The following is a 23,313-nucleotide window of genomic DNA, read 5'->3' on the forward strand; positions in this document are numbered from 1 at the left end:
GTCAAGGATTTCATCTTGCACGGATCCACAGCCAATGCTCATGAAAGCAGCAGTCAAGAAATCAAACGATGGATTGCACTGGGCAAATATGCTGCCTGAGACCTTTAAAAAATCTCATCCTCGGATGCACTTTTTATCGTTCTCAAGCTTGGGTTCCATTCTCGTTATGCTTGGAATACTATGTGTCCTGTTGGGACAAGCAGACTGGGAGTTGTTGATGAATGCTGTGAAAGTGATAAGGTCATTGCCCAGAAAGAATCTGGGTCTCACAATTGTTGGGGGGCGACGGGGGGCGGGAAGGACTGGACAGTAGAGAGATGTGCATTGATGGTCATTTGCCATATTTATGGGTGTTCACAATACATTGTCATATTTAAGTACATAGACAAATATTTAAACGTATTTTTAAATGAATACCATTTAAAAATTGAAGTTAAAACTTGCTAAAAGATGCCCTTTTTCAGAGGCGGGTAGGGATGAGGGAACTGATGAATGTGTACTTAGCAGTGTCAGTTTTGGGAACCAAGCGAGGTTGAATTTGAAGGCTTTCAATTAGTTTCCAAATACCTGAAATAAAATAACAATCATGTTGGTGGTATATGTAATGAGATTGCTATAACTTGTAGTTACCAAGTAGAAGTAGAAAATGATATTCTCTTTCAAATAAGGAGTTGTTTAAATTTAATTGTAAATTCTTGCCCAGGGGAAAGTTTGATTAATAGTACTTTTAAAATATTTTCTTTGAAGTTGGATATGAAGACAAAAATAGTGGAAGCTAAGTTCCATGAAGAGAAGCTTAAGCTACAGCAGAAACATGATACTGATGTTCAGAAGGTAAAGTGCATATCATTTACTCCTTTAATTTGAATATCTAAAATATTCTAGTTCTTGTATTTATCCATTTATTTATGTGCTTCATGATAGTCTGTGTTACCAGTGGGATTTGCTAAAGTAATACTCCAGCCAAAGTTTATCTTTAAGCTCATGGTTTATATTGCCTTTTAATTCTTTGATTATTGCTTTAAAGATGGCTACTTTTATCATCCTTTATCTGTATTCTGCCATTGTCTTTGGTGAAAATGAGCTGAGACATCAGCTGTAAATATCAAAATTAGTTTGGCCTAATAGTCTTTCGGTTTTGTACCACTTGAAATTTCCTTGGTAATTTCAGAAAGAACACCCAGCTCTAGTTCAGTGTAGACTGCCTGTATTCTAGGGCTACGCCCAATAATGTAGGCTTCTGTCTTAATAAGCTCATTGGGATGTGTTTCAGTCTTGATTTTTAAGTACCATATATTTTTCTTCTTAACTAGCAGAGCAACGAGATGCCCTCAATTCACAGTTATCTTACATGGGATTTGATTTGATAATCTTGTTTAGAAACGATTAACTGATACAATGATTGTGTACATTTCAGCAAATGAAGGTTGATTCGATTTGAAATGGCCTTACTGTTTCACAACTAAACATATGATTCTGTGTCCCCAAATGGAGTCACAGAGATGGAGACAGCCGCAGAGCAAAGTTTGTGTAAAAAGAGATTAGTACTTAGTGCATGCCTAGCTCATCTTCTTTCCAAGCAATAATCCAACCATCGATTGAAAATTAGAGATAGGGCCTATTTATCCTCTTTCCTTCTTCCTCACTCTCCCATTCAAATTTTAATGGTTTTTATTCCTTTTTGCCTTACTAGAATTTTACTGTAGCAGTTCTCTATCATAAATGTTAGATCCCGTCATTATAATTTCATGTCCAAGAAAATTAGAAAATTAGAATGGTAAATAAGAATGCAAGATGTGTGATGGTAATTAAAAAAATATTACTACAAAATTACAGGTACCTTTTAAAAGCAAAACTGTTGAAATGGGAATCCGCTGGTTTCTCATCATACATCTCTCAAGTCTGTCTGCGTCCTTTCAGTGGCGATCTTTCCAAACCTCTAACCCTTGCCCCCAAGTTCTCCGCTCTTCAATTTACTCAAGCACCCTTTCAGAGCAACTGTGTTGGCATCCATGAGGGACTCAAACGGTCTTTTTTTCAAGTTCTTTGAGTTTGGGAAACAAAACGAAACCTGAAGGGGCAAGATTCTTGCAGGGCTACAGGGTGGGTGGGTGGTTTCTCAAGGATGTTCTGGTGGGAGAGCCCTGGTCCCATGAAGAACGAGCAGGCGCACTGTCACGTGGGTGCTATTTCTTATCACAACTTTCCTGGGCTTTTTCTCACCAATTCCGTTTTCTGATTTCTGAAAACTTCTTCTTCCTAATAAGCCCCCATGATTGTCCTGTGTCCTCTGGGAAAATCAAGTTTATCCCTTTGGAATTCAAAAACCCTTCACCATACCCTTCTGAGCTGACCTCTCTGCTTCAACTGTAACTGACCCACACTACTATTTTGATTGGTCTTTTCTTTAAGGCACCCTAACATAACTGGGGCAAGTGTATTACTAGGAGAACTTGTCTGCAGTCACCCCCTCATTGCAGACATATTGTTAGACACACTTTACTGGGAAGAAACGGGTGCATGTATAAACTGGAGCCATAGTAGTGCTAACTTTTGATGTACAGTATTCTCTTATTAGGAAAAAATTCCTGGTAATAGTGTTGAAAAAAAACAACCTTGGGGTTTCTGTTGCTCATACATATGCAAAGAAAATAATTAATCATTAAAAATTCATGCATTTATTTCCCAAGTACATTCATGAATGCAGTGGTTGGCAGTAACAGGTAAAATATCAATAAACCCCTTGGCCTTCTGCCATATTAGGAAATTATGCCCATCAGTTTGTTACTTGTATGTCATTTTCTACGTGTCAGGCATTTGAGAGGGAATCAAATTTACTATGCTTATCTAAGTTAGTGCATGATCTTCCTGTGTTGCTTCTTCATGGCACTACAAGGAGCCCTGGTGGCAGCCCGGTGAAGTGCTTGGCTGCTAACAGAAGGGGCAGTGGTGCGACTCCACCGGCAGCTCCACAGAAGACAGTGGCAGTCCGCTTCCATAAAGATGCTGCCCGGGAACCCAGCCGCCTGTAGGGTCACTATGAACTGGCATTGACTCTGGGCTTGGGTCTCTTAATTTGGTGTGGATGCTATCTTATTTATCACAGAGGTGGGAGTAAAACAATGAAAATACAGTAGAATGCTGGTTTGGGTTTTTGTTTTTGTTTTTTTTTAAGCATTAAGAAAAAGCTGGTTAGACCTCTGAATAACTTTTTTGGTTTAGTTGACTTTGAGTGTTAAGGACATATCTCCCAACTGTAGGAGAAGTTGATAGTTCTATTCATTTCTCAATTTGATTTTCTTTTTGCCCCCTTAGTTAGCACCTTCCCCCTGTCCCCTTTGAAGCTTGCTATATTTTGATTTTTCTTTTCTTTTCTGGGGTTTTTCTTTTTTTTGAGTGTAGATGTATTTCAAAGGCCAAAATCCTGATAAAATTGTACTGAATTATTAAAATGTAAACTTCTGACACCATATAAATTAGTGATGTTAAGTATTTGTGAGATTTTTGACATCTTCCTAGCTGATGTTTCCAATTCATGCTAGCAGAGCAAGATACCAAAGAAGCCTGATAAATGTCATGTGTCCACGCACCTGGGCAGTCAGTCCTGTGACTATAAAAGACAGGAGGGCCTGGGTGGGGGCGATCCCGGATAGGCTTACCTGAAAAAATGTTCTATTCCTAGACAGTGGGGATGTGAGCACTGCTGTCCCAGCATGTCAAGCCTCTGATGGCTTCCCTCTGCGAGTTTATGACAGTTCAGTCTCCGCACTGTGTTTCAGAGAGTCGCCTAATTTATTATTTATAGACTCCTTAAAAATTTAGACATGAAAATTCAAAGCAGAGAATGTTTCTTTCAGATAATCAATCCTTCTAGTACATATAATCACTTTCAGAGTGTATGGAAATAACCTTTCCCCAACTCTTGTGGGAAACGCTTATGGGGTTCGCCAAGACCAACGTGCAGAAAAGATAGTGCCTCGCTACGAGAGGTGTGTGTTTCACACTTCAGCAATACTGCGGACTAAACGATTTTTCTATTTATTGGCAGATTTTAGACAGAAAGAATCATGAACTTGAAGAAATGAAAACTCTGTACAAAACAAAGCAAAATGAAACTGAGGAGACCATTAGGAAGCTTGAAAAGAAAGGTGATGTGTGGTTATGCCAACCGGTTCACAGCATCTTGGTTTTTTTTTAATACTTTTATTGGGGGCTTTTACATCTCTTATAACAACCCATACATTCCTCCAGTGTGTCAAGCATGTTTGCACATATGCAGCCATCATCATTTTCAAAGCATTCTCTTTCCACTTGAGCCCCTGATATCTGTTCCCCATTTCTTCCCCCCCCCCCCCACTCTCCCTCATGAACCCTTGGTAAGTTATAGATTATTTTTTCCATATCTTACATCATCCTCCCATCACCCCTCACCCACTTTTCCGTTATTTGTCCCCCTGGGAGGGGGTTCTAGGTTGATTCTTGTGATTGCTTCTCCCCTTCTCCCCCCACCCTCCCCTCACAGCATCTTAATTTTATCTACTGGCTCTTGTTACTAACACGTCATGTCTGGGGTTTCATAGCATGAGCTTGGGAGTGTTTAAGTAGGCTTCCATCAATGGATGAGTTCATAGAGGTTTCCTTACTTTTAAATGAATGAATGGGGATAAACTGTGTGCATTCCCATGTGTGCACAGGTGCACATGCGCCTGTGTGTAGGGGTGCGTGCACACATGTGTATGTATGTGTTGCAGCAGTGGTGAGGTGGTTGTGCTAGTTGGTTTGGTGAAAGAGTTGGTAGAGTGTGCCACAGTTACTCCCACTACTTAGCTCTTTCCTGCCTTGTTGACTAGACCTGGGACTAGGTTTATTGGCTTCCACAAGGAAGGCTATGTAAGTCAAGGCTCTGTGTGTAGTATGTTCCTTACATTAAGTACCTGCTCTTCGATACACAATAGCTGCTGGCCTTGTGATTGATGTAAAAAAACTCTTTGAAAATATTCTTTTCCTTTTTGTTTTCATTAAAAAAAAAAAAACACCTCTTGTTAAGAAAGAAAAGAAAACACCGATCAAATGAATGTGATCAAGGGGTCAGATCATGTCAATGCATAGGCAGTCACGATCGAGAGTATTGCCAATATTTTTTGGAGAAAAGACTTTCAAGAGATGTGTAAGAGTTGAGTAGCTGGAAAGGAGGGTGTCAGATACTGAGGTAGAAATGTTGATAATAGTGATTTGTGGGAAGGATGTCGCAGAAGATCCCCCATCCTTTATGAGGGAGAAAATGATGGGGACTTGGAGATAGATTAGGCCTAGCCTTGAATTTTAGATTTAGAACAGTGGAATTAATTGATAAGCTAAAGATGTTCGAGCAGTGAGTTTTATATGAATACAACAAATAAAGGGGGCGGGAGAGTGGACAGTTTTGTTTAGGGGTTACCAAATGATGCTTAATGCCTCCTTTCTAAATCATCAAACTCGGCTATGTCAGAGTACATAAATACTTTATGAATTTAGGATGGAAGTTGTATGTATGTTAACTAATATTTGTATGTTTAAACCCAGTTTTAAATGTTGATAAAAATAACTTGAAATTTCTTCTAATTCTTTCTCCAAATATTACCCGTTTCAAATTGGGTCCAAGGTTTTAATTTTTTACCCTGATTCGAACCAGGCAATAAATATGCAAAGGGCTTAAAAATAATGACTATTAAGGCTTCTTGAATTGTGAACAGGTCCTCGTTTAATTTTTGCCTCACGTGGTTAAAAGGGTTATAGGTGGTAAAGACTAAGACTTCATTAACTGGGATCCTCTCCGCCTGCTTCTCTACCTCGTGGCATGGTTGAGGAGTAAGAGTGAAAGGCATTTCCATGGAAATGTTTATGAAAATTGCAATCTCGAAGTCCATGAATAAGAGCATATTTGGTAAGCTAAGGAAATATTAGACTCAAGCCAAACATTCAGCTGAACTTATCTTAACTATCCAGATGGCATGACTGTGACAGGGGCAGCTTACTTTGTGAAGAGAAGATAGAAATTTAAATGTGATGAGGGAAATATTTTATGTAATTTAAAACACATTTCATTTAAGCAACACCAACTGTGGAAATGGTTTTCAAGTATCTAGCAGCAACAGTGTATTGAATTGATGAGCTCTTTGATTGATTCCTTTCATACACAACCGTTTGAGCACTTGCCTGTGTGGCCTTGCAGATAAAAAGTTGAAATGCCTTTGTCCACAGTGAGCATAATCTTACAGAGGAAATAGGTGAGCAAACACTCATAACAAATAATGTAATATGTGATTGAACGGAGAGATGTACTGGAGAGAGTGGCATGGTGGTTATGTGTTCCGCTGTGAACTGAAAGGTTGATGGTTGGAGCCCACCAGCCCCTGTGCTGTAGAAAGATGTGGTAGACTGCCTCCATAAAGGTGTAAACCTTAGCACTCTGCTGGCCCTGTTCTACTCTGTCTGTCTGTAGGGTCACTGTGACTCAGGAGTGACTTGATGGCAATGGGTTTGGGTTTTTTGGGAGGGGGCCAGGCATAGGGATGGCTTTTGAGGATAAAGAGGATAATTTCTTTCTCTCCCTAAAAGGGGTGGATGTGAGAATACAGTTGGTGAATGGTTCATCAACGATGTGCTACTTGAATTGAGACTTCAAGAATGAATAAGACATTTTCGTCCAGAGAAGGGGTGGTATTCCAACAGAGGGGTGATCAGACTTAACACAACAACAAAAACCAGACCCGCTATCACTGAGTTGATTTTGAAAACATACACACACGAGCAGGCAGCCTCACTTTCCTCCCGCAGAGTAGCTGGCTGGTCTGAAGAGCTGACCTTGTGGTTAGCAGCCCAATGTAGGTAGTGGTGCAGGCAGTGAAAGAATATGTCCTCAGGAGCCAGCCGATGGCCGGTGTGTGTACATTGCAGCTGTTAGGTTTGGAAGTGTCAAGAGCTGTGACCAGAGAGTAGCTGGACGCCAAGGAGCTAGTGTCCTTGTCAGACTTTGTGGTTAGAGCAGTGCTTCTCAGTCTTCCCAATGCCGTGGCCCTCTAATACAGCTCCTCATGTTGTGAACCCCCAACCATAACATTATTGTTGTTGCTACTTCATAACTGTCACTTTGCTACTCTATGAATTGGGTGTCCCCTGTGAAAGGGTCGTTTAGCCCGCAAAGGGGGTCATGACCCACAGGTTGAGAACCACTGGGTTCAAGGGATCAGAACGATGTTAAGCCTGGGAGTAGCATAGTTGTGTCTGCACTGTAGCAAGGTCTGTTCAAGCAATGGAAAGGGATGGAACTTGAGACTAGCTCACAGGGAAGAGTGTCTGGGAGTGAGTAATGACTGGAGGCGGGGTGGAGAGATGCGGAAGGAAAAGAGATGTTGGAGAAGAGAGAATTGAGAAGACCTGGGGAAAAAGGAATCCTCTATTAGCTTCTTGGACTGTAATTTGCATAATTAAGCTCTTATGTGGTGTCTATGTAGAATTGGTTTAACTTTGTTTTCATCATTTTTGACAGTTCAGACCCTGATACGTGACTGTCAGGTCATCAGAGAGACTAAAGAAAACCAGATATCCGAGCTAAAAAAGATATGTGAGCAAAGTGCCGAGAGTCTGAATAACAACTGGGAAAAAAAGGTAAGCCTTGCGAGGTCAAGAAATAATAGCAAAAAGAAGTGGAAGCTATCAGGTTCTTCAAAGAAAAAAAAAGAAAAATTATAAAAATACAGAGAAGGATGAAAAAATAAAATAAAAATAACCTACAATGTATTATTGCGTAGTGTGTACTACATTTCTGTGGCTGGCGGTGGAATCCCGTGGGCTAGGGTAGCTGTAATGATGGTATAACATGATGAACATAACTGGTGTCACTGGATGGAACAAGTAACTATCACCCACGAGTCTGCTTCTCTTAATAATCATCTAAATGAAACCGAACAGCAGACATCTGCCCTGGACCAGAGATGGGAGAAGGAAAGGTGCATAGGGTCCATAACACTAGGTTAATGGGCACAGAACGGCCAGAATGGATATAAGAAGACTGCTGACATACGGTGGGAAATGTAACCATCGTCCCTGGAACAACACGCAGGAGAGTTAGTTGTTAAATGAGAACCCAATGTGTTGTGTAAACTTGAACACAATGTACAATGCAATGTTTGTTTTTAAGAAAGAAAACCCCATTTTGTACAATGAGCATTGGTGAACATGCATGTACTTGTTGGTGTTGACGTCTTCCATCCTTTTGGCTCTATACCTAGGAATGGATGGCTGGATCATGTGGCAGCTGTATGTTTAGCTTTCTGAGGACCCTCCAACCTGTGTTCCCGAGGGGCTGTCCCATTCCTTGAGACGTAGTTGGGCTAATCCCACTTTCTGGATCTCGCCAATCACACTGCGATTATGCACCTGTGTGCACCATGGACTTTTAATCGGCTTGGGGTGACTAATAGAACCCTCCCCAAGGCACTGCCCTTTGTAAAGCAGTGGAAAGATACTCCCCAGAAAGCACTGTGTGCTCTTGGGCTCCCAAAGCCATTCCGCAGGCACACGTCTTCAGAGCTTGAGGGAGACCTCCAACCCCAGGCATCCACAGCAGCACAATTCAAGTTGGCTCCTTCATGTCTCTGTCAGAGTAACCCTGGTGAGGGGCCTCAGAGAGTTCATGGAAAAGTGACATTATCTCTTCGTTCTGTTTTCCACAAATCTTTTGAAGCTCTCTCCTACGTCAGTCAACAACTGTTAAGCAGTGGGTGCAGTGGACGGACACGTCTGCTAGGTAACTGACTTTGGAGTGCCAGAGATAATACCAGTTTAAAATATGCACTATGATAAAAATATAAATCTACCCCCATATCTTACAAAGAGCTAAAACGGCACATGCTACGTGTTCAACACCGAAGAGCCTTTTCTACATCTTTTCCTGAGCCCTCCTCACTCTTCTTGTCCCCGGAAACTGGAAGAAACATTCGTGGACCCCTTTCTCCCAGCCACTGCTCTTCTGGCCTCCATTCTGCCTCCTGTTCCCACAGGACTTGGAACACGGGTGGGGAGCCTTTTTACCTGCCACTGGCCTTTGGGACATTTCTAACCCCATTCGCAGGCCATTCTGGTCAAACATTTAACTAACTCACCCCTCACGCGAGGAGCTCTGGTGACATAGTGGCTATGCATTGGACTACTAATCACAAGGTCAGCAGTTCAAAACCACCAGCCACTCCTCAGGAGAAAGATGAGGTTTTCTACTCTGTCAAGAGTTACAGTATTAGAGACCCTGAGGGGCAGTTCTACCCTGTCCTATAAGGTCACTGAAAAGTCGGAATTGACTCGAAGGCAGTGGGTGTGAATGTGATGACTGGAAATGCTGCTCCTTTGTGAGGCCTGGGAGGTTGCCTGGTCTTGATGATTTGGGGGCCTTATACGGCCTGAGGGCCGGACCTATCCTCAAACCTGCTTTAGAGTCGTCCTTGTTCCGCTATCATAGCTTCTTATTAAATAAGAGTCTATGCACAATGGATGGATGGATGGATTGTGTTGAGTTGTACGAGCCCCCAATAAAATGATTTAAAAAAAAAAAAGAGTCTATGCCAGGGGTCCTCAAACTACGGCCTGCCGAGGACATTTATCTGGGCCGCTGGGTGTTTTTGCCCCGTTTTGTTTTTTACTTCAAAATAAGATATGTGCAGTGTATATAGGAATTTGTTCATAGTTTTTTTTTTTTAAGCTATAGTCCGAGCCTCCAACGGGTCTGAGGGACAGTGAACTGGCCCCCTGTTTAAAAAGTTTGAGGACCCCTGGTCTATGCTGTATGTGTCCTACCCTTGACTCCCTACCCTGTTCATGGTTAAGCAATCAAGTATGTCAATTATACGACATTGGGCTCTTTCCCTCCCCACTGCTTGACTAGCCTGGGTTAGATGCAGAAAATGACTTGGAAGCAAAATCCCACTCCTTTTAGACAAGTGATGTAGGCATGCCGGCGGGGAGCCTGATGCGCACTCACCTTTGGACATCGTCCATTGACTTTTTTCTCAACCTCCCAGATCTGCTTCTTTGCATCCTTTATCGTAGGTTGCAGATGGTATATATTTTAAAGGTCCATCCACTTATGCGGTGCATAATCATAATCATCCCTATACATAAAGGTGTGTGTACATGGGGACACATGTACTGTTCTTTGTCTTCCTACTTATTCACTCTTGGATTTATAGATGCACCCTCTGTTGCCACTGAGCGTGTAGTATGAAGTGGCTGTTCTTTTTGAGGCTGGGTTAGGGTGGAAGTGAATGCAAGTGTTAGCATTACTCACGTGTAGAATGCCATGTGAATGAGTGACATAGACATTGAAACGATATTGTGAATCAACAACATTATACACACACACACACACACACACGCATATGGCTGCGGCATCCGTGTTTACATGAGGAAATTACTGTTTCCACCTGGACAGATTATTTTCTTCCAACTGTTTGTTCATCCATTAAATTTTGTAATTCAGGAAAGTTAAGACACACAACAAAGCATTCCTTAAGCATGTATTTCAAATGACATCTTTACTTTGAATGTTTCCTTGTGAGTTTTAGAGCTTTGGGGATTCTGGTTGCCATACAGATAGGCACAGGAATAGAGGAAACGATATTTTTATAGCGTATTCCCTAGTGATGATGACATCACTTTGTATTTCATCGTGTAGCTGCATGGGGCAGTAGCAGACATGGAAAAGGAAAAGTTTGATCTTCAGAAGAAACACACGGAAAATATTCAAGAATTGCTTGAGGACACGAACTTACGTCTGAATAAGATGGAGGGTGAATACTTGGCGCAAACACAGGCCACGGTAAGTCTTGGAGTTCTTGTCTTCCCGGTTTTAGAAACTGTGCTCTGTGTCTCCTGAAGTATGCAGTATACAAATAAATGTGTAACAGAATGGCAAAACGTCTACCTCCTTGCTTGATATAGGTCTGCTCACCTGTAATTTGGGAGGTGGGGTGGGGATTGACCCTGGGTTCTGTGATGCTCTTTCTGTATTTTTCTGTTTTTTCACCCCTAGAGGCCTTCATACATTTTTGTCACATGTTAATGCCTGTTAATCCAGAGATACTTTCTTTTCTTCTTCCCTCCTTTCTGTCTTTTCTTTATCCATTTTGGTTTTTCATTTCTTTTTTCCTCTTGGACTTTTAAAATGGAAGACTCAATTATTTTTCTAAAAATGTTTACTTCTGGTGCCCTAAGACAACGGAGTGACGCGTAAAAGTTCAATCCAAATAGTAAGGTCCAAAATAGTTTTTTAGGATAAAGGATACAGACTGTTTTGAACATGAGCAAATATTTTCAAGTATTATGTATGTTCATTGTCACTGTAATATCTCTTAAATTTATGTCTGGAGACACTGCATTATTTGAGGCCTTTGAGTCTGAGTTTTCTCATCTTCCTTTAGTTTTTGGAAACTCATTTGCCAAAATCAACCCAATCTACTCTTAAGTCTTGTTTTATGCTTTCTATCACCTTACATTTTCCTCCTAGTACAGTATCTCGTTTTGATCTTACTTTGCACCAATTAATTCTTTACTAGATTTTTTCCCTGTTGTTTTTTTTTTTTAAATACTTTCATTGGGGGCTCTTACATCTCTTATCACAATCCATACATTCCTCCAGTGTGTCAAGCACATTTGCATATAATGCCACCATCATCATTTTCAAAGCATTCTCTTCCCACTTGAGCCCCTGATATCAGCTCCCCATTTCATCCCCCTCCCCCCCAGCCCTCCCTCCCTCATGAACCCTTGACAAGTTATAGATTATTTTTTCCATACCTTTTTTCGTCCTCCATCGCCCCTCACCCACTTTTCCATTATTTGTTCCCCTGGGAGGGGGCTCTAGTTTGATCCTTGTGATCAGTTCTCCCTTTCTCCCCCCACCTTCCCCTAATCCTCCTGGTATCTCTACTCTCCTTGTTGGCCCTGAGGGCTTTATCTATCCCCGATTCCCTGTGTTTCGGGCTCTTATCTCTAGCAGTGTTCATGCTCTTGCCTAACACAATTTGTAAGGTAGAATTGAGGTCATGATAGTGGGGTGAAGGAAGCACCAAAGAGCTGGAGGAAAGTTGTGTGTTTCATCGGTGCTATATTGCACCCTGACTGGCTCATCTCTTCCCTGTGACCTCTCTGTGAGGGGATGTCCAATTGTCTACAGATGGGTATTCGGTCTTCACTCCATGTCCTCCCCACTCCCCCATTCTTTGGGTATGGTTTTATTCTGGGTCTTAGAAGCCTGATCCCTGATCCCATTGATACCACATGATCACACAGGCTGGTGTGCTTCTTCCATGTGGGCTTTGTTGCTTCTCAGCTAGCTGGCCGCTTGTTTTTCTTCAAGACTTTAAGACCCCAAATGCTGTATCTTTTGATAGCTGGGCACCATCAGCTTTCTTCACCACATTTGCTTATGCATCCATTTTGTCTTCAGTGATTGTGTTGGGAAGGTGAGCATCACAGAGTGCCGGATTGTTAAAGTGTCCTTCTGTTAAGGGAGTAGTTGAGTTGAGGCCCAATGTCCATCTGCAATCTTAATATAGATGAGTACATAGATCTATTTCCCTATCGTTATATATAAATATATTTACATATGTACATGCCTGTATTTAGAACTCTATAAATGTCCTTTGCCTCCTGGTTCTTTCCTCTATTTCCTTTTACTTTCTTCTTGTCCCACCATCATGGTCTGCCTTCATTTGGGTTTAGTAATTCCTCACTGCTACATTGCCCTTGATTGAGCCATACTAGGCATCCTACGACCTTCCTTCTATTGATTTTAGTTCCCTTGTTGTTCCTGTGTCCCTGGGTTGGTACACTCCCCCCTTCCTTTCTCATACCTCCCCTTCTCCCGTATCCCCCCTGGAACTATTGGTCCTGTTCTTTTCATCTCTGAATTATTTATCCTGCCTACCTTATCTAGATAGACGTGCAGATACATTAATAAGTGCAAAAACCAGGAAACCAAGTAAAACAACAAAGGAAGGAAGCCAAAACCAACAAAACAATAACAACAGCAAAAAGCAAGAACAAAATGACAATAACAAAAAGAAAGCCACTGACAAAAATGGAAAAGCCTATAAATAGTTCAAGGTCTGTTTGTTGGCCTTTATGAGTATTTTCCAGTCAAGTCTGATAGGGTACCACATTCTGTCTCCCAAGTCTATTTTTGGTATTCCCTGGGGGTTTCATCACTCTGCTCCCCCTGCTGCTCTGCTGCATGCCCTCAGTGCCTCGCCCCAGCGTGATGGGGCCAGACCATGCAGTATTCCTGCACTATGTCACCAGTGCTCCGCCCCCCCCACCCCCCACCCCAGTGTCATGGTTCAGTGAAGGATGCTGTGTCCCATGGTGGGGCCGGCCCTACGGTCCTCCCTGTGTGTTGTCTGCTCTGAGCAGGAACATCGTCCTCAAGGCTTGGTGGGCCAGGATGTCCTCTCCTCCCTCTCCATCCCTTTGCATTTCTCCCATGTGCTCTAATCTGATGTGTCCCTCTCCCCAAGCTGTAGCCCCAGTGCTGTCCTCTGAAGTGCATTCTTCTGAGGGGTGAGGGTGTCCACATAATCAGGATTGGGGCCGGCCCTGCAGACCTCTCTATTGGTTCCCTGGTACATGCCGGTATGTTGTATTCACATCGGTGCATTGGGTTGAAGTCTGGCCTCTCTCTCCCTCTCCTGTGGAGATATAAACAATACCCCCCCCTTTTATTTATTTTTTTGTCAATCTCTTATTATTTTCTTATTTTAATGGTTATTTTTTCATACGTAGCATTTTTTCTTTAAAAAGATTATTTTTTTACATTGCCAATATTATCTTAAGTATATTTTTATATTTATTTCAAGTTCTTGGTTCATCCACTGTAATAACTCTGCTTCAGAATGCTATATATTTCTATATTACAAATTATCGTATGCTGTATAGTATAGAGGGAACAATGAGAATCTCAGAGCTACAGAGTCTGGAATCTGTATGTGGATCAGGAAGCAGTTGTGAGAACAGAACAAGGGCTATTGCAAGGTGTAAAATCTGGAAAGATATGTGTCAGAGTTCCATCTTCTCAGCATACTCAATCTGTATGCAACACATAATCACAGAAGCTGGATTATATGAAGATTAATGTGGTGTCAGGATTGGAGGAAGGCTTATTGGTGACCTGGGATACACAGATAACATAACTTTGCTGAAAATGAGGAGGACTTGAAACACTGCTGATGAAGATCAAGGATTGGAGCCTTCAGTATGGATTACAATTCAATGTAAGGAAGACCAAAATCCTCATAACTGGACCCATAGCGGAGAAAAGATGTAAGTTGTCAAGGATTTTGTCTTGATTGGATCCACAATCAATGTTCATGGAGGCAGCAGTCAAGAGATCAGAGGACGCTTTGCTTTGGGTAAATCTGCTGCACAAGACCTCTTTAAAGTGTTGAAATTCAGGGACTTCACTTTGTGAACTAAGGTGGGCCTTATCCAGGCCATGGTACTTTCAGTTGCCTCATCTGCCGGTGAAAGTTGGACATTAAAGAAGGAAGAACAAAGAATAAATAATGTATTTGAATTCTGCTGCTACAAAGAATATTGAAAATACTTTGGACTGCCAAAAGAACAGGCAGATATGTCTTAGAAGAATGCTCTTTATGGGCTTAGATTTCATTTCACGCGTTTCCTCTATGTTGTCAGGAAAGACCAGTCCTGGAAGAAGGGCATCACGCTTGGTGAAGTAGCAGGGCAGAGAAAAAGAGGAAGACCCTCTACTCTACAAGATGAATTTGCACAGTGGCTGCATCGATGGGCTCAAACTTATGAGCAGTTTTGAGGATGGCACAGGACTGGTGGGCATGGTTTTCATTTTTTGTGTTGGGTCCAGTCGGAACCAACGTGAAGGCACTGAACAGCAGCTTGTGATACAGAAAGGTGTCATGGCTGTGCTGTGCGTTAGGCTTTGGACTGCTGACAGTAGGGGCTGCCGTTCAAACCCACCAGCCACTCTGCAGGAGAAGGAAAGGCTGTCTGCTCTCGGAAAGATTTCATCTTGGATAACCTATTTAGGGTCACGGCAGGTCAGAACTGACTCAGTGGCAGTGGGTGTCTGGTATATCTCACAGGAGGAGACCTGGTAGTGCAGTGGTTAAGGCACTTGGTGCTAACCACAAAGTTCATGGTTCAAGCACACCAGCCATGCTAGGGAATAAAGACGTGGCTGTCTGTTTTGGCAAAGATGACAGCCTTGGAAACTCCATGGGGGCAGTTCTGCTCTGTCCTATAGGGGCTTGATGAGTTGGAATTGACTCAATGGCCGTGGGTTGAGTTTGGTGTCTACTTTAATGTTATTTGTATGCACAAGCATTTACTGATGGCTTTGTTTCATAGCAGTTTTCTTCAGGTGTCCCGTTATGAGAGGCTATGAGCTCATGTTCCTTGAGTTGATCACTTGTCCCATTGTGTATAGTAGAAAAGCCAGCAGATTCGTCTGTGTGTGGGTCAAAGCATGTTTGTTCAATTAGAGTGGGGAGGGCAATTCTCAAGGTGGAGAACCTCGGAGAGCTCACTGCCACTGCCACTGCTGAGTGCATACTGGCCTGCCTGCCATTGGTAACAGGCCAGCCTCTCGTTAACCCTCAGGAGATCTGACTGCCCATCTCATTGCACTGGTGGGAGTTGTTCATGGAGGCAGGGAGCCGCCTATTTGGGGTCCTCCTCTTGTTCTTAGTGCATTGAAAACATGAAAATGTCACATTTGAAACCTACAAAATATTACTAGAGAACACCAATTTAGAGGGCTCAGGATGGAAGCAGGGAGACTGCGAGATTATCCACCAAGGCCAGGGAAGACAGTTCGTGGCTTGGTCATTTGTATTTTGTCTGGGAGGTGGGAACCAAGTGCACTCAGAAGGCTAGAGGTGGATCGGGCTTAAGGAGTAAACTGAAAATTTTATTATCCAGATAATTCACAGAATGTTATTAAAAGCAATGGACAGGAACCAAATTCAGATCTGAAAAATATTTTCAGCATCTCAATCCTTCACATTTTCATGAAAGTAAATGTGTGAATTATCCCAATAACTTAATATGCTTACTAAACAAAGTATTTTATTAAGATTAAAAAAATCTTCCATAATGAAATTTTTCATTTTTGTAGATTTTTGATGCCAAGAAAGGGGTGATAGGTTGGAGCCCAAAGGTAACTCTCAGTCAAGCATGGTTCTATTCTTAATGAAAGTTGCATTTAAAAATTAGCATTCAGACCTTGCCACAGGTAATCTTAAATATAGAGGGGAATGGACAGAGTCTGTCAGCAGGATTGAGTTTCAGAACCATCAGAAGTAGACAGATCTTGTTGAGCAGCTCCTGATTTAATAATTACATGAGGCAGAGTTCAAGGCCTGACTTAGGATGAAAGCTGGGACTATCACCAAGCATTAGTTTCTCCCTCTGTTCTTTCAGGCGGTGCCCTGTTTTGTGGGGTCTTGTTTTGCTTTTGTGCCATTACTGTGAGCAGACAGGTGCATAGATGATTCCGCTCCTCTTCTGATATGGGCCGGGATTTTCTTCATAAGTGAAAACATGGACGGGATGGGTCTTAAGAGAAATACTGTTGTTAGGTGCTGTCCACACGCACGGCAGGACAGAACACTGCCCAGTCCTGTGCCCTCACAGCCTTGTTTGTTCTGTGAGCGCCCGTGGTGGCAGCTACCCTGTCAATCAGTTGCATTAAGGGGGGTGGGGGTTAGTCATTTTATTAGGGGCTCATACACCTCTTATCACAATCCATGCATACATCAATTGTGTAACGCACATTTGTACATGCATTGCCCTCACCGTTCTCAAAACATTTGCTCTCCACCTAAGCCCCTGCCATCCGCTCCTCATTTTCCCCCTCCCTCCCCGCTCCCCCTTCCCTCATGGACCCTTGATAATTTACAGATTATTATTTTGTCATATCTTAAACTGTCCGACGTCTCCCTTCACCCACTTTTCTGTTGTCTGCCCTTTTTGCTGACCCTGTACTATGCCAAGCGTGATGTACTTCTCCAGAGACTGGTGCCTCCTGATAACATGCCCAAACTGAATGTCAACATCCACTTCTAAGGGATAGTTTAGCTGTACTGATTTCACAACGGGTTCCTTTGTTCTCTGGCTGTGCATAGTGTACACACCCAGTGTTCTTCACCGACGCCAAAAGGCAAAGGCACCGATTCTTCTTCAGTCTTCCTGTTCACTGCCCAGGCTCCACGTGCATGGGAAGTGATAAAAAATGCCCCGATGCGGATCCGGCGCACCTGAGTCCTCCAAATGACATATTTGCTTTTTACATCAAGAGATCCCTTTACATTGGTCTAGTGTAATAAAGCATTTGACTTGTTGCCTGCTGCTTTCATGAATGATTGTAAGAGTAAGTCTTGGACAATTTCAGTAGTCTCCAGGTATATCGTCATGGGGTTTATTGTTCCCCTTGGGAGGCTTTCTGTTTCCTTATGTTGAGGTGTAATCTTTCCTGAAGGTTGCAGTCTTGGATCTTTACCAGGAAGTGCGCCAGGTCCTCTTCACGTTCAGCGAGCAAAGTTGTCTCATCGCATGTTGTCAAGGAGTCTTCTTCCAGCCCCGAATCCAAGTTCTCCATAGAGTTAAACTTCTCAGATTCTGTGCTCAGCATACAGATGGAAGAAGAACGGCCAGAGGATGCTTCCCATTGTGGGTGACCCTACTGGTATCTAAATACCAGTGGCACAGCCTCCAACATCACACCAACACACCTCCAGTAACACACAAACCACCACAGTAGGGCCAACTGACAGACAGAGCTAAAAGAAACATTAGAGCTTATCAATATGGATAATATAGCAGAATGATTAGATGCACGGAGAGATGAAAGCTGTAAAATGTTAGGACTATATTCATATCAACAAGAGGAAGCTTTGTACTCCTGTAAAGGTTTAGTCTCAAACCCACAGGGCCAGTTCTACCATGCCCTATAGGGTCGCTATGAGTCAGAATTGATTTGGTAGCAGTGAGACTAGACTATACTCTTTTTTTTTTTTCCAAATCATTTTATTAGGGGCTCATACAACTCTTATCACAATCCATACATACATCCATTAGGGGCTCATACAACTCTTATCACAATCCATACATACAAATGTGTAAAGCACATTTGTACGTTCATTGCCCTCATCATTCTCAAAACATTTGCTCTCCACCTAAGCCCCTGGCAACAGCTCCTCATTTTTACCCCCTCCCTTCCCGCTCCCTTCTGCCTCATGAAGCTTTGATAATTTATAAATTATTATTTTGTCATATCTTGCACTGTCCAATGTCTCCCTTAACCCACGTTTCTGTTGTCCATCCCCAAGTGAGGAGGTTATATGTAGATCCTTGTAATCGGTTCCCCCTTTCCACCCTCCCCTCCCTCCACCCTTCCAGTATTGCCACTCACACCACTGGTCCTGAAGGGATCATCCACCCTGGATTCCCTGTGTTTCCAGTTCCTATCTGTACCAGTGTACATCCTTTGGTCTAGCCAGATTTGTAAGGTAGAATTGGGATCATGATAGTGGGAAGGTGGGGGGAAGAAGCATTTAGGAACTAGAGGAAAGTTGTATGTTTCATTGTTGCTACATTCTGGGCTATATTACTGGATTTCTTAGTTTTTGTGTGTTTTGATTTTTGTTCTTTTAGTATGTGGACTTCTTTGGCAAGTTGGTGATGTGCATATACATCTCAGAATTACATCTTTAATTTAATTAACTATATCTGATTACAGGAAAAGGAATTATTTTTAGCTGTTATGATATTATGATATCAATAAACTAAAAATTGTGGTACAGCCTATAAATGCTTTGTTATTTATGTGATAAATATCAAGACTTAGCAGTGGGCCTAATAAACATTTGGCTTGATGGCAGCCAGTTTAGTTTTTATTCAACATTATAATGCACTCTAAAATATAAAGAAGCTTCAAAAAGTTCTTGGGAAAAATTTTGAAGCCTCCTTGTATCTGTGATTTCTTCTTGTTGCCAGAATTGCTAATGGTGCCTTGTTTGCTAACTGATCATAACTTAAGATAAATGCTAACATTCAGTTGTTAATTGTTGTGTTTAAAGAGTTGACTCCAACATGTAGGCCCTATAGAAGAGGGAGAACTACCCCATACAGGTTCCTTTTCTTTTGTGGGGCCATTGGTGGCTTTGAATCACTAACTTTTTGGTGAGGAGTGAAGTGCTTAACCGTGGCATCACCAACCCAAACCCTCTGCCTTTCGGGCGATTCCAACTCATAGTAAACGTATTGGCCAGATTAGAATGACCCACAGGGCTTTCAAGCCTGTAGCTTTATATAAGCGGACTGCCACACGTGTTTTTCCGCAGAGGACCTGGTGGGCTCAAATCACTGACTTCTGGGTTAGCCACTGAGTGCTTTCACCCCTGGGCCACCAGAGCTCCTTAAACAGAAAGACCTGGTTTTTTCCCCTATTCAATTTGTCTGAACCTCTCAGCTCCATGTATAAGGTGATATCCAAGTGAGGAATCCCTCCCTCAATGAGCATTAAGACCTTAGACCTCTTGGACGCTTTGTTAACTATTTGAGCTCCTTTTTTATTTGAAAGGGGAGGCTTTCTCCTGTATGTGAAGCGTTACAGGGTGGGAAACTCACGGGGCAGATAAGCTCGGCCCGAATAGGATCACCATGAGCTGTAACCGACTTGACGGCAGTGAGTTTGTTGTTTTTGAGCCTCCAGCAGCATCCCTTGCACCACAGCCTCCTTACAAATGAAAAGAGAAATTCAAAAATCATCAGTTCATCATTTTGAAGAAAATAATCATTTGAACAAATTAGACGGTATTTTCTTTTTATTTCAGAAGTTTTATTAGATTTTCAGAAAAATGAGAAGATAGCAGAGATTTCCCATACAGCCTTCATCCAATTTGTCATTTAATGCCTTAGATTACTGTGGCCCATTTGTCACAACGAATATACCAACCTTGATGCGTGGTCGTTAACTAAAGTCCACTATTCATTCATGCTTCCTGAGTTTTACCCAACGCCAGGATCCTCGTCAGGAGTCTACGTTGCTACCCTTCCTTCGGTTGCTCTGGGCTGTGGCCTTTGCTCTGACTGTCCTTGCTTTCCCTGTCATTGGCAGTGTTGACGATTGCTGGTCAGGCAACTCGTAGGATGTCTCAGGACTAGAAGTCATCTGATACTTTTCTCATAATTAGATTTGGGTTATGGATTTTGAGAAGAATATCACAATGGTATAGAATACCATTTTAATCCTGTAACCAGGGTACATACAGTCAACATGACTTATCACTGTTGATGGTGACCTTGATCACCTGGCTGAGGTCCTGTTGGTTGAGTGTCTGCATTGTAAAGGCACTCTCCGACCCTTTCCACTCTGCTCTTCATCCTTGAGCCTGAAGCATCCACACCAACTATTTGGGATTTTTTAATGAGATATTTGTCTCTTGTCCCTCGTTTCTTAAATGTATTCAATCATTGATATCAATGACTATATCCTCTTGGCTATGTGTTTTATATGACTGGAAGTCAAAGAGTATTGCTACAAAATCATGGAAGCATTTACTGAGCAAACATACCAGGCTGAGAAGCAATTATGTCTGACAGATCCTCCGTGGAGGTTAGTCTGTTTCTGAGGCACCTTTCTTTCCCATGCAGGCTAGGCCATGCCTTCCTCAGGTATGGGCTGCAGCCATTGCCATTGGTCCACACACAAAGTGAGTGGCTCCGGGGGGAGCAGACTGGCCTTCAGCTATAACCAGGTGCCCTTCCCCCTGGCCGCCTCCTTTTACTGGTCTCTCCTTCATGCACTTCTGGAGGCTGACCTGGCTCTCTGAGTGCTAAATGGGCACCGTGGGCACATTAATTCTCTTAGCACTAGAACAATGCTTTAAATCATTTATCACAATCCATCCATCCATCCACTGTCAAGCACATTTTTACATATGTTGCCATCATCATTTTCAAGACATTTTCTTTCTGCTTGAGCCCTTGGTATCAGCTCATTTTCCCCTTCCCCACCCTCCCTCCCTCATGAACCCTTGATAATTTATAAAAATTTTCCCCTATGTCTTACACTGACCGCTGTCTCCCTTCACCCACTCTTCTATTGTTTATCCCTCTAGGAAGAGGTTATATGTAGATCCTTGTGATCTGTTCCCCCTTTCTCACCCCCCCCTCCCCCTCCTGGTAACCCTATTCTCATTATTGGTCCCCAGGGGTTTTTCTATCCTGGGTTCCCTGTTTCTAGCTCTTATCTCTACCAGTATACATGCTCTGGTCTAGTGAGATTTGTAAGGTAGAATTGGGGGTCATGATGCAGGGGGTGTGGGGAAGCATTAAAGAGCTGGAGCAGTGGCTCTCCACCTTCCTAGTCCCGCGGTGACACTTTAATACAGTTCCTCATGTTGTGGTGTCCCTCAACCATAAAACTATTTTTCTTGCTACTTCATCACTGTCATTTTGCTACTGTTATGAATCAGGCGAACCCTGTGAAAGAGTTGTTCCACCCCCAAAGGGGTTGCGACCCACAGGTTGAGAACCACTGAACTAGAGGAAAGTTGTATGTTTCACCGGTGGTATACTGTAAAACAATTTTTCATTACAGATTTTTGCATTTGTGTTCATGAGGATGTTAGTATTTGAATCTCCTATAATCCACATTAGGACAATTCTCGCCTGATAAATGAGGTGAGCAATGCTCTTTTTTTTTAAATTTCTAAATAGAGAGATAGTATTGTTTGGTTTTTGTTTTTATCACTAAAGGGTTTGGATAGTTTGTAAAATGCCTTTTCTACAGCAGTTGAGATGATTGATGGAATGGGTTTTCCTTTGCTCTGTTGATGTGGTTGTAAGTAAAAGGAAATGACATGGCATCATGTGACCTGGTTCCTACAAGACATGGTGCAGACATCCTTCTTAGCCTTATTCTGACACCTGTGATTCCTCCCATGGTCCTCTGCTTACCCCGCACTCTACTTTTCTGCTGTGCTCGATAAAGCAACAGCCACACAGAACTCACAGACAATACTCACGATCGTGGGGTTAGGGAAGTTAAAGGTTACAATCTGGGTGAGGAATGCCCAAGACACAGTTCAGCCAGGCCAGTTTCTTCTCTGCCATGCCCACAAGCAGGCCTCTCTCTGGCCCTCAGCCTCTTGTTTAGGCAGCTGGCCTGCTCCAATGTTAAAAAGCTTTTTCAGAGCTGCCAACAAATACCCAAAGGTCATGCTGCTCAGCTATAAACCTCAACCTGAAGGCCTGTAGCTCCAGCCCCATGGATCAGTAAGCCCAGCTCCCATGAGTAAGTAGCTGGAGGCACCCCACTTCACAAGGAAGCCTCCTGCCCCAGAGCACTCAGCTTTGCACTTATTCTGGGCTGGGAAGTCCATTGCCACGCCTGTTGGTTCTGCTGCCGCTGCTGCTCCTATGGTGTCAGAACTGCCCTAGATCAAAGAGGTTCAATGGCCAGGATCTTGGGATCCAAAAGATACTCTTGACTCTTGGCTCTTCTCTTTTGCTAGTAGTGAGATTCCCACTTCCTGCTTCTGAGATGACTCATTTTATTACCAACTGAAAGGCACTAACAATGAAATCAGTTACCGATCACTCACAGCAGAATCATATCAGTGCCCTCCCCACCCTCTGATCCAGATTCATTAGGAAAAAAGGAAATTGTGGGAGGCTCCTTGTGTGACATCAATTGATTTTCTTTTTTTGACCAGGTCTGGGCTTTTGTATTTTTATTTTTTTAAATCATTTTATTGGGAACTCTTACAGATATTGTAACAATTCATAATTCAATTAGATCAAGCATAATTGTATACTAGCCATCACCATCAATTTCACAACTTTTTCTTCTTTTTTTAAATCATTTTATTGAGGGCTCATACAGCTCTTATCACAATCCATACATCCATCCATTGTGTTAAGCACATTTGTACATATGTTGCCATCATCATTTTCAAAACATTTTCTTTCTACTTGAGCCCTTGGTTTCAGTTCACTTTTTCCCTCTCCCCCTCATGATTCCTTGATAATTTATAAATTATTATTTTTCATGTTTTACACTGACTGATGTCTCCCTTCACCGCTTTTTCTGTTGTCCATCTCCCTGGGAGGGGATTATATGTAGATCATTGTGATCGGTTCCCCCTTTCTCCCCCCACCTTCCCCGTGCCCTCCTGGTATCGCTACTCTCATTATTAGTCCTGAGGGGTTTATCTGTCCTGGATTCCCTGTGTTTCCAGC

At 42.5% G+C, this 23,313-nt stretch overlaps 1 protein-coding gene across 1 annotated transcript in view; it reads left to right on the plus strand.

The window, feature by feature from the left end:
• Nucleotides 1-23,313, plus strand: part of CEP112 (centrosomal protein 112) — a 462,158-nt gene that overhangs the window by 72,460 nt on the left and 366,385 nt on the right. The window contains exons 10-13 of the mRNA XM_045299484.1: nt 748-834; nt 4,049-4,148; nt 7,529-7,647; nt 10,706-10,849. Of these exons, the coding sequence (XP_045155419.1) occupies nt 748-834; nt 4,049-4,148; nt 7,529-7,647; nt 10,706-10,849 (450 nt within the window). The remainder of the gene's footprint in view (nt 1-747; nt 835-4,048; nt 4,149-7,528; nt 7,648-10,705; nt 10,850-23,313) is intronic.

This window comes from Echinops telfairi, unplaced genomic scaffold (assembly GCF_000313985.2).
Source record: "Echinops telfairi isolate 266 unplaced genomic scaffold, ASM31398v2 ScPeMD7_7458;HRSCAF=8496, whole genome shotgun sequence".
Lineage (NCBI taxonomy): Eukaryota > Metazoa > Chordata > Mammalia > Afrosoricida > Tenrecidae > Echinops > Echinops telfairi.